This window comes from Canis lupus, chromosome 27 (genome assembly GCF_048164855.1).
Source record: "Canis lupus baileyi chromosome 27, mCanLup2.hap1, whole genome shotgun sequence".
In the NCBI taxonomy this organism is placed as follows: domain Eukaryota; kingdom Metazoa; phylum Chordata; class Mammalia; order Carnivora; family Canidae; genus Canis; species Canis lupus.
Window position 1 is genome coordinate 27,849,639 of NC_132864.1, and position 12,246 is coordinate 27,861,884.

Sequence of the window (12,246 nt, forward strand, 5' to 3'; positions counted from 1 at the left end):
AAGCTCCTACTGCCAGAGCTTTTGCTCCAGACTGGAATTAGAACATTAGAACATGCTTTTATGGTTAGAAAGAGCATATATGATATACATATAAAGAGGACATAAAACTTATCTAGAAATTCTAATTTCTAGATCAACATCTGCATTTGACCTGATACACCGTACCCCAACGTTCAGACACCGGAGAAGTTTCCTGAGACATAGCAAGCACTCTAAGGGCCAGACACTTTGGCAAAGCATTCTACAAAGACCTTTACAGGCATGTTAACTATCTTATATATGTAGACACAGAAGCTTAAGTCTTCATGAGGAGTCTGGATTAAATGAAGAAAGAAATGAGGCTTTGCTATAGGATATAAGTGACACCATAATCTTCAAAGATGGTGTTTCAATTTGTTAAAATGCCAATTCTTCAGTTCAGAGGAGGTAAACTGGAAAGTTAAAGGAATCTACTTTAATTCCTTTAATTTAATTTTAATTATCTTGTGATAAGCCATTAGAATGGGCAGTCACACCAATGTCACACTACACACAAAGCCCTCAAAACCAAAAGAAACCAAAACATGCACACATACACAGGCATGTGCATGCAGTACTATAAAGAAACATTTAAATTCCTAAGTAATGCACAAATCTACTTTGAAGCAAAAATCTTTATCAGGTATTAGTATAAGAGAATCATTTAAACATTGAACACTACATAACAAAATAGAATTCATGTGCTCAGATTTTAAGAATGATCTTTTACAGGGAAAAATGAATATATAACTAAGGTCCCCATCTCTGGGTCTACAAACTACAGTTCTTAAAAGATAAAAGGTATGATACAAAGCATAGGCCAAAAAAAAAAAAAGAAGAAGCCTATGCTCTAATCCTTTTGGAAAATATGACAATCTACTCCCTGGCACTCCCATGATCCCCTACTAGGAAAGGCTCTCTAGCCATTTTATGTGGCCTCTGCATTATGGCTGACCCAAGAGAAGCACTCATTAAACACACATAACCACAAGGGGTAAGGACAGGTGAGTCAAGATGGGTTTGAAAACTCCCAGATACTAGAAAAAGTGAATCCCTGGATACTAGACAGAGAAAAGGAATAACTGTGTCATAAATAGAGTAGCTTATGCATTGATCTAATCAACGCCAAGAGATGATGCAGCTTTCCATTCCCAAAGACCAAAGCTTTCTCTGCACTGGGAATGTGACACTCATTAACATTCAGTCCTGGCAACAACCTTCTGAGGCAGTTACAATGTTCCTCCCATTTTAGAGATGTGGAAGCCCAGGCCCAGAGCTAGGATTAAGTTACTGAAGTCACAACTTGTAACACATGGGATAAGGGAATGGATTTCACCCACAGATTGAAAATGTACAACTGACCATTGAAAACGTACAACTGGTATTAAAAGCAATTAAATTCTGACAAATACCATGAATACAGAGAGCCACACAAGTGCCTTCATGCAACAGGGCATAAAAGATGCAGAGTGGTAATTGAGAGTCACGGGCTTGAGTCAGAAATTGCTATGTCTCTGCACATTACTCATCTCTGTGCCCACCACTGAATCAAGTGCTACGGAAATGGGAGACGTCCTACTGTTTCTCCTACAACTATTATCTGTGTTTCTGACCAAGTTTCTCATCTATATAATGAAGCAGTTGTACTTACCCCACAGGAAGGTCATGAAGATTAAACACAACCTTGCATAGTGCCTGGCACCAAGGAGAAGTTTCTTTTCCACTCTCCAGTCTGGCGCAGACAAGCAGTAAATACTGCAATAGTTCAGAAGGAACACACCAGTGTGGGATAAGTAAGACAAAGTATCAAACAGATTATAGAGCTTGCACTTAGTACTGAATATACTTTTGAATGTATTCTTTTTTTTTTAATATTTTTTTTCTTTTTATTTATTTATGATAGTCACACACAGAGAGAGAGAGAGGCAGAGACACAGGCAGAGGGAGAAGCAGGCTCCATGCACCGGGAGCCTGACGTGGGATTCGATCCTGGATCTCCAGGATCGCGCCCTGGGCCAAAGGCAGGCGCCAAACCACTGCGCCACCCAGGGATCCCTGAATGTATTCTTTTAAGGTGAGTTTCTCCTGAGGGGCAATGGAAAAGAAAACTGAAAGGTCAGGGTGGGATGGCACATAGAAGGCCTCTGGAGCAGCTATGGAGCTACCAAACAGCTCTGACAAAGGAATGTTCTGACATATACTTTGGGGTAAGCGGGTCCAGAACAGGATTTCTTTTTCCTTTTTACCCTAATTACCATGTACTCCTTGCCTTCTCTCATATTTTAGAAGTACCGAAAACTGCAACTATCATCCAGTACTACCCTCAGTGCCATGAGGACTATAGTTACTGACAAATGGGGCCAATGAAGACAATTATAGGAGATGCTCAGAAGATTAAGTCAGTCCGTAGTTTTCTCTATGTTGTATTACCAGCTACTGTCATCCTTTCTACTCTTTATTTTCCTTCAGAGGACTAAGCAGATGTTATAATTACACCAGGTCCCCCTTATCCATGGGGAATACATTCCAAGCCCCCCCAGTGCAGGCCTGAAACCAAAGGCAGTGCTGGACCATATATATATATATATATATATATATATATATATATATATTTTTTTTTTTTTTTTACTGCATATATATATATATACACACCTATGACCATGTTCCATTTATAAATTAGGCACAATGAGACACAACTAATAACAAAACAGAACAATTACAACAAAATAGTGTAATAAAAGTTACACAAATGTGGTCTTTCTCTCTCTCCAAGTATCTTATTTTACTGAGCTCATCCTTCTTGTGATGATGTGAGATGATAAAATGCCTACTTGGTGAAATGAAGTGAGATGAACAATACAGGCACTGTGATGCAGTGTCAAGCTACTACTGACTTTCTGACATCAGAAGGTCAACTAATTCCAGAATGCAGCTGACCACAGATAAATGAAACTGTGGAGAGAGAAACTGCGGAGACAGGGGACTACTAGTTATTTCTGGGATCATTCAGATTCCAGAAATTCAATGAAATTCTGGGATCATTCAGATCCCAGTAATTCAATGAAATTCAGTTAAGCAATAACTCCATTTATAAGAGTAGCTACATCCACCATCATTTGGCTAAATAACCAAGAGATAAATGAGTAGAAAGGGATTACTATCAGTCAGCATCCTCACAGAGAAATAAGCAACTGCCCCCTCCTTTCTCTCTCCCTCTCTCTCTCTCACAGACATACACACACACACACACACACACACACACACACACACACACACACTGGGGGAAGACTGCAATAATGCAACCTGAAAAAATGTAGAATTCACATTATTTCTAAAAACTAAACCTATTCTAGAATTTTAACCACTAATGGATGATAGAAGATAAGGCAATGTTAGTTAAAAGGATAAAAATTATAAATAAAAAAGGAATAAAAATCATATTCTAAGTTCTAAAAGGTTGGAAATTAGGCAAAAATCACAGTGTCAAACTACTTGTGCTGCCTGTTTTGAAACTGGGTAGGAGGTCCAACAGGAGAGACTGGAGCCCAAGCCTAATAGCCTACCACACAATGAGCATCATCCTTTCAAGTGTACACTTGAAAAGTTGACAAAGAAAATTTGATGTTTAATACACCTCTGAGTCTCAACTTAGGGCTTCTCTCTCTATTCCCTGTAAAAGCATCACTAGTTAGAATTAGGACTTGTTGGAGCAAGATGGCCTTCTAGAAGACAGAGCTGCCTTAGAGGTGGCCAACATGGCACTTTTTTCTTTTGGAAGGTCAGGTTAAATCCCAAAAGGGAAAGACTTCTCCTCAGACAGGGAGAAGCTAAAAATCGGAAAAAGGTTGGGGAAATTCTTTAAATCCACTGAACTAAATTTAGATCACACATACTGAATTTGTTCAGTATTTTTTAAGTGACATATCACTTCAAGGCAATTAAAATTAAAAGTCTCTGGTCATAGCTATTCAATTGGGAGAATCTTGAACTAAACTCTACCCAGAGAACAAATGCAAAATTAAGATAACTATGAATCATTTCCTAAAGAATAAAGTCAGACCCATTCTTCATTTTAGCTGATGTACAAGTCTGCAAAAACAGTTATGTCACCCACAGAGAACCACTCAATGGGTTATCTGTAGAGCTGTTACAGTAATCAATCCTCTATCTGTAAGCAACAACTAGCACCCAGATATCTTTTATCGATGATCAGTGACAGGTTGAAGCATGAACAGATTGGTTAACCAGTAAAAACATATTGGTAGGACTCTGCTTTGGGTATGTTTAGGTTTTACTGTTCCCCTGCTCCTGTCAAATTAACTAATAACTTGCTATCACCACATCAAGCCTTACTTAGGGGTGTGTCATTTAGTTTAGTGGTTATCTTTAAAATGCACTATATTTCTATAGCAATTTATATGATTATCTTGATACTGCTTTTCTTACTTCCATGAATAAAGTAAGGATGTGTTCTTTATTAGAAAACGACTACTTGCCATCAAAATTGTTCTCTGGTGTCCTGATTTCCAGAATATAACTATTAAGAGGCCAGGAACATGAGCTCAGGTGAAGGGAACTTGTTCAGTTTTTACTAAGACTAAATTTAAACTATAAACCTTCATTTTACATGGATTTTTGTACTGCTTCAAGTCTCAAAAGAGAACATTACAATCCCCAAAGACTAAATCACTTGTCTCTTTTAAGAGTTATCAGAATAACATTATGCTGAAAGTGACAGTCTGGCTACGTTCTGTTTGTTAATGCAGCACAGGCTTGCTGGCCAACTGCAACTGGCTGTAAGTCCTTATCGCAAATAAAACTATTTTTGTGCCATTTCTATTTTTCACTTAAACGTCACCAGCTCTTCCAGACTCAGGACCTGTCAAGTGGTCTGTTGCCAAGACTCTGCCTGTCAGAAAGGTCAACATCCAGTACCTTCCAGTTGGGTCCCAAAGGGCCTCTCTTGGTCTTGACTGACTGGAATAATGCTGGGTCTTCATCAGCTTTGTAGTCCTGCAAAGCAAAACAAAGTCAGAGGCAAAGAAGAAACCCAAAGAAAATTCTTTAACCTTGCCAGAACAGCTACTAACATAGGACAGAAACTGACTAGACTTACTGTGCTTTTGTGTAAAAGTAGGAAAATGCTTCATTAAGACATTAAGTTTTTGGTTTGGTTCTCTTTGCTTTCTACTTTAAGGCAATAGGACTACATAATATTTAGTACTTAAAGTCTTGATGAGCAAACCACTAGTTACTGAACAGCTATCTCCAAGAACAAATCTTCCCACATTTAACAGTTTCAACATTTTGGTATGTGTATTGTATAGACATATTCGAGAAAAAAAGGTACCCATCCTGGTTCTGACAATACCCATAGATGATGACCGAGAGCGACTACTGTGGCTGAGAACGCAGATCAGAACTATTGATCCTATGGCACCCCTGATATCTTCCACGCTGGGTCTGTCCTGGATGCGTCAATGATGTGAGGCCAGACACCTATAAAGTGCAAATCCTTTGGTCTACTCATGGGAGAGGGACTGCACTCCAATCGCAGTCCCTTGTCAGAGAAGTCAAGGGAAGGGTTTATGACTCCAAGATGGGACTACCTCAGTTATATCATGTCACAGGGCCCTAAAACTTAGCTTTTATGCAAAGGTCTAGTGTGTTTCAATTCTATTTCCCTAACATCCTCTTCCATAAAAAAAATGGAGGAAATGAGAGAAGTAAATCTTTTTAAACCATCTGCTTTACAAAAGTTCTTTTGATTACACGCATATATACCATACACACAATCTAGCAACAGGAAAAAACTCCCGCTGAAGAGCTAACGTCCAGATTTAGAAAAAGAAAGGAGTTTAAATGGTACCAGTGAGCAGAGGTCAGGTGGGGAGGTGAAAATTCTACAAAGGGAGAGCTTCTGCCTTCTCCAGTAGAATTTCTGAGCCAGGGGTCCTTCATGGCATTTATGGAAGGACCGACCACATACTTTGGGGAAAATGCCCAGACAAGTCAAAGATGAAAAAAATCATTGTTCTAGAGATAACAGTAAGCACCGAACATACTCTAAAGCATAAGACACACTTTCACACATCAAAGAAAATGTGTTGAGAAGCAGCCACTCAAGATTCAACACTTACTCAGGAAATGCACATGATATGTCAATTCCTAAAGAAGTTATAGGTAAATTATGTGAAGAAGGAAAAATGTAAGGTTCTAGTAGAAAACAAAACTTCAAAAAGGCCCCAACAGCGTGCCATAATTACCACACAAGCAAATTTAGCTGGGTACACTGAGTCTTAGTGCTTTAAAATACACAATGTGGTGTAACCACAGGTATTAGGTCAGTCAGCATTATCCAGGAACGATAACCCAGGACAAGCAACCTGCAAGGAGTTGGAAAACTGGAGTTACTCATGTGTCTGGGCACATCAAGAAAAGTTCAATTACTGTCAACTAACACAAATTCTTAAATTCCAATTTAAATTTACCCTCAAAACTAACAACTTCACTGCTAATAAAAGTACCAATTGGACAGACGGTCTCAAGACCTGGGTTCACAGTGCAAAATTGGCCATCCTGCTAGCATAACCATGTAGTGCCATAGAACATTTTCTCTAGCTCTGAGGCTTAGAACTGAAACCTAGAAACAAGCTCACTTTTCTCCAAAATTGAAAATATTTAACACTGTATCAAATTATCACCTTGACACCATTTCCCTCAATCAAGGTCTATTTTTTTTTTTTTTTTCAAGGTCTATTTATCCTACAGCTCCCATGTAGAAGACAAACACAAGATGCTATGAGGTAGTCTGATGGGTCTGAGAATATAAGAGAACCAACATCTACCTGGTACTAGCTCCTAGAAAGTCACAGTTGGGCTGGGACAAAGAGAGAAAGGCAAACAAAGAAAAATAACCAAAATCCTGGAGTATGGGTTAACTGCCAATAGAGAATGAAGAGAATTATAGTCAGAATCAAAATCAACTGATAAAAGCCAAGGAAATGTATTTTTAAAATGAGTTTTAGCATCAAGTTTAAAGGCAGAAAAACCTTGTGGCGCCTGAGTGGCTCAGTCGGTAAAGTGTCTGCCTTCAGCTCAGGTCATTAGCCCAGCCAGGGTCCTGGGATCAAGCCTCACATCAGGCTCCCTGTTCAGTGAGGAATCTGCTTCTCCCTCTTCCCCTGCCCATCCCTGCTGCTTATGCACATTTAGGCACTCTCTCTCAAATAAATAAAACCTTTAAAAAAAAATAAAGGTAGATGGGATCCCTGGGTGGCGCAGCGGTTTGGCGCCTGCCTTAGGCCCAGGGTGCGATCCTGGAGACCCGGGATCGAATCCCACGTCGGGCTCCCGGTGCATGGAGCCTGCTTCTCCCTCTGCCTGTGTCTCTGCCTCTCTTTCTCTCTCTCTCTCTCTCTCTCTGTGACTATCATAAATAAATAAAAATTAAAAAAAAAATAAATAAAGGTAGAAAAACCTTAATTGCTAAGGTGTATGTTAAAAATTTTTATGATTAAATTGTAGTTATCTGTATAATGCCCATAGGCCTGGTGAGTGTTTTACATTTCATCCCATTTAAGGGGAAAATAATTTTTTTTCTTAACCATCTCAGGTGTGAGCTCACTGTGGATATACTGCTCAATTTTTTTTTTTTTAATGCGAAGTCTGAGATATTATAGAGCCTGGCATGCACTGAACGGTAAATACCACATTTCCTGAATCTAAGAGGCTGTCAGTTAGAGGATGCTCCACCATTTTATGTGCCATTAAAAGGAACACACTAAGACAATAAAACATGCCACAACTGGAAGATAGTTAAAATGTGTTAAAACGTGAGGAAAAGAGGGCAGGGAACCTTAGAACTGATGAAAGAGAGCCCGCAGAACTACCACACTTTTACTGCACCAGTGAGGGTGAAAACGAGCAGATGGATGAGGCAAGCTTTGCTGACCGACACTCCTTCAAGCCCTTCCTAACCCCAGCTTCATGCCAAGGTAACAATCTCAGGGCTTCTCAATGTCTATTTGACAGAATAATTCAACTGAAGAACATGGAATAATGCATCAAAACTTCTCCACTCTGTACTCACATACTGTTGCAGAAAGTCTACTTCCGAGCCTCCATCATTATGCCAGTTATTTGCTACAATACTCTTCTGAACTAAGGACTCACAGAATTACAGAGGAAAACCTAACCCTGAAGGCCATCCCAGCTGCTCCTTTTGCAGATGAGGAAGCCACAGTCCCAACAAGGAAGTGGTATGGCTCTCTTATCCTAGGGCTTCAACTCAAGCCTTCGTAGCCTCGGTATCCGAGGCTCACTCTAGCACACCACACAGGAGGTGGCAGGAGTACGTCCACAACAGCCAGATAAGCAAAACACATTTCAAAAACATGAAGCAGCAGCAAAGGTATCAAAGTAGATCTGCCTCTAAGGTAGGAGTGTGTGCATGTAAAATACTATACACACACATACAAATTTCCAAAGGTAAGACTTCCTGGCTCTTCTCTCTTGACTAAAATGCAGCAAACATTAAACATACGAAAAATGTAACAAAATCCAATTATTAACAATAGCACCTTAACCCTAAAGATGAGGATAATGTATCTTGTCAAAACCTAGGAATTTTTGTGCTTTTCTTATGTAGGTTTGAATACGTAAATGTTTAATCAGATGAATTAAGTAGCAAGGTATTAAAAAGCAGGAAGCAAGTGTAGTTTTAACCATCTCAGTTTTGTACCTTTATAACAAATATTTAATATTCTTGAACAGAATCTTCTTTGCTACAATTTTATTGTAGGGTATCTAGTTTAGTTTCTCTGTATTTGAAAACTGGCCGATTTATATCCGTATCACAATGAACAAATATATTCCTTCATGTATGACAGTTTCAGCATACAGAATGCAACCTCAGCTACCAATTATAGCTGCAAATGAGCAATAGTGTGGAATGAGACAGCCTGCTGGCTTTGTTAGTATTCTGTCTCCTTTGGGATCCCATGGGGAAAAGGGAGGCTCTGATGAAGAGAAGCCCTTGGCTCATGGTTTATTGTGCTTGCCACCAGCTGCAGACTTCTCATCTCATTAGTTCTTTTAGAATACTGTGGGTGAAGACAGCTGTAGCCTACTTGAGTCTTCAGCTCCTGGGTATTCTGAAGGCTGAATTTGCTATGCACTTTCTGTAATCCTTGGGAAAAAAAGAAAGCAAATTCACTAGGCCAAGGAAATGTATTTTTAAAATGAGTTTTAAAATCACGTTTAAAAGTAGAAAAATCTTATTGCTAAGGTGCATTGTGTTTAAAATTTTTTATGATCAAATTTTAATTATCTGTACAATGCCCAGAGGCCTGGCCAGGATAAGGGCTTAGTAAAACCATCATTATCAAGTTAGGTGTAATGTCCCTAGACACTGCTCGATCCACCAATACTAGTGCCTGAACAACAGAAAAACACAATGGTATCAGCATAAGGTAGATTCGGATTAGTGCTAATACAACTCTATTTAATTGAAAACTCTTATTTAAGTAAAAAATTGGAGGCAAGTGAAAGTCAAGACACCCTTTGGAGAACAAATAAAATATAATATGGTAAATAAATGGCTTACTGAGTTTCCATGCTGGAGCCACAGAATACATTCATTAAAATCTTATAAATAGCTGTTTTCTGTCACTGGAATACAAAAGTTGTGCTACCTCTTGGGTGTACATCTGTTACTCACTACAGCTCTCAATAGAAACTCTCAACAGAAACCAGATTCATTTTGAAGACAAAGAATATTAGTTTTATGAATCTTTTAGCATAGTGGCTGTCCCCCAAAATGCAAGTATAAAATCTGTGCTGAGCCAACCTAAATGTCCTTGAGCCCAGATTTAACTCATGATTATGAATGGGGAAGTGAGTAGGAGGTGGGGGACTGGTAGGAGTTTCTTGACAGCTTGTGGAAAAATTGAGATGAGCTCCAGATACCAGAAACTGCTTAAAGAACCATGCATGCATGGGTTACCACAGGTGAGGCTAAATGTAAGCTGAGGAAAAGAGTGCCCAAACCACAAGCATTAGCAACTCCTTCACACCTGTTTATAAAAGAGCACCCCCTCCACCCCCCGCAAAAAGAAACAATTCTACAGGGTAAAAATAAAAACTTGAGAGAGATATTAGGATCCTGCAGCCTACTGTAAAATGCCTTCTTTTAGCGCAAGATGATTAATTAGGTGTCTATTCAAATAGCTCAAAGATAATCACGAAGTTTAGAATGCACTGGTATTGTGACTCAACCTAGCAAAGCTTATTTCCTCTAATCACATCTTCAAAGTAAAGATCAGGATGAGGGGAAAAAAGACCAAATTAAATATGAAGATAAGTAACAAACATCATCTATTAGTGCTGCCCTTCATTTTTCAGTACGTATTGTGGCACTTGGAACACAAGGAGTTTCTGGATTCTATCACCACTGACCCTAGTGCATAACTAATTGGAGCTGACAAATTCAAGCCAGACTCCAGAGGGGAAGCCCATTAAAAAAAAATGTTTGCATTAAATTTTGTAATAGCAAGTAACAGAGGTGTAAAGACAAATAACATTTACGAACTTGTTTAAGAAACTCATTTCAACAGTTATTTTCAAATAAGCAGCTTTCTTTTCTATTTTTAATTACATCTCCCCAAGGACTCCTCACCCTTTCAGGTTCCCACAGAGCACCATTAATATAGTATAAGTAAATCTCATTAATTCAGGTCCTACCACCTTGGAATTCATAATAATTCGGACAGGGGCTGGACTGAAGTTTATCTTTGCGTGATCTATGAAAAAAAGATTTGCTACACAAATTAATAGAGTAACAAGATCTCAGGAGGGCTGTTTAAACAGTTCAGAAGTGTTTTAGAGCAATTCAGAAGCATTCATTTGCATATAATTATTATGCTAATTACAAATCATTCTTATCTATTCATTAAAGCAGATTCCCAAAGGACCACTAATTGTCAATAACTTGTTGGCCTAGTTTCTGTTACTGAATGTACCTCAGAGGAACAAAACTGCATTAAAAAAATATTCTCTAATTCAGCCCTCTCATTAATCCTTACCGGCTTCCCACCAATGAATCCTAAAAGGAGAATTTTTAAACAACTGCACTGAGAACAGAGAAATGCAGTCAAACATACAGGGCCAAAGAGAACACTTCTTTTGCGATCTTTTTAATCTCAGAGAGACCCTGCATAGAGATCTGGGGCGGGGTGTGTACGGCATTGAGCATGGGAAGCAGGCAGAAGCTGTCAACAGAGTTCCATGCTAAAAGGTGGCCACAGCCCAGAACAGTCTGCGTAGGGCACAGCCAGGCTAGAGCAGAGCGAGGCTGGAGCACAGACAGGCTAGAGCACAGCCAGGCTAAGCGCCTCTTCCATTCTTTCTCATCTTATCCGTATCCTAGTCACAGACTGCCAACACTGTCATGCTTATGAAGGCAGACTCCCAAAGCCTTTGGAAGGTTACAAACTAAGAGAGCAATAGAAAGAAATCAGAATCTCAGCCTTGAAAAAAAAGTTGCAACCAAAAGCCCAATGTGACAGGGGCACCTGGCTGGCTCAGTTGCTAGAGCATGCGACTCTTAACCTAGAGGTTATGAGTTCAAGCCCCACACTGGGTGTGGGGCCTACCTAAAAATATGAAAGTCAAAAAAAAAACAAAACAAAAAAACCCCCTTATGTGACAGTTCCATCTCCTACAACCCAACAGAGAAACCAAACAGTCGTGCTCTCGATGTCGGCAGGTGAAGGGAAAAGGAGTAAGCCCTCGGCAGGTGGGAAAGGGGGATTCCTGGAGGGCCCAGGGCTGGTAGGTTATTCCTCATCCCTGCCCTCAGAATAGGTGAACTACTACTGGTTTGGGTGAGCCTGCATTTCATGCACGAATGTACAATACGTTTGTTACTACAACATATTATGTTTATATATTTATTAAAGCAGTTTAAAATGAAGATATCTTAAACCCGACATCAACAAGTTTTAACACATTAACATGTCAATTATGTTAAAGGTGCTTATTAAGCATTATATATTTTACGATTAAATTGCAAATGCCTGAGGGGCACTGGGTGGCTCAGTGGCTGGGCGTTTGCCTTTGGCTCAGGTCGTGATCCCAGGGTCCCAGGATGGAGTGCCACATCAGGCTCCTCACAGGGAGTCTGTTTCTTCCTCTGCCAATGTCTCTCTGCCTTTCTTTCTCTCTCTC

General features: G+C 39.5%; 1 protein-coding gene across 5 annotated transcripts in view; it reads right to left on the minus strand.

The window, feature by feature from the left end:
* Window positions 1-12,246, minus strand: part of PITPNB (phosphatidylinositol transfer protein beta) — a 64,733-nt gene that overhangs the window by 17,245 nt on the left and 35,242 nt on the right. For 3 of the 5 annotated variants that reach the window (XR_012019419.1, XR_012019418.1, XM_072803067.1), the window contains exons 8-9: window positions 4,954-5,031; window positions 1,670-1,773 (exon numbers count right to left, since the gene is read on the minus strand). Coding sequence is in view for 3 of the 5 variants with exons in the window: in XM_072803067.1 (XP_072659168.1) it covers window positions 1,670-1,773; window positions 4,954-5,031 (182 nt within the window). In the remaining 2 variants the exon portion in view is untranslated. The remainder of the gene's footprint in view (window positions 1-1,669; window positions 1,774-4,953; window positions 5,032-12,246) is intronic. The other 2 variants (XM_072803065.1, XM_072803066.1) reach the window with 1 other exon arrangement.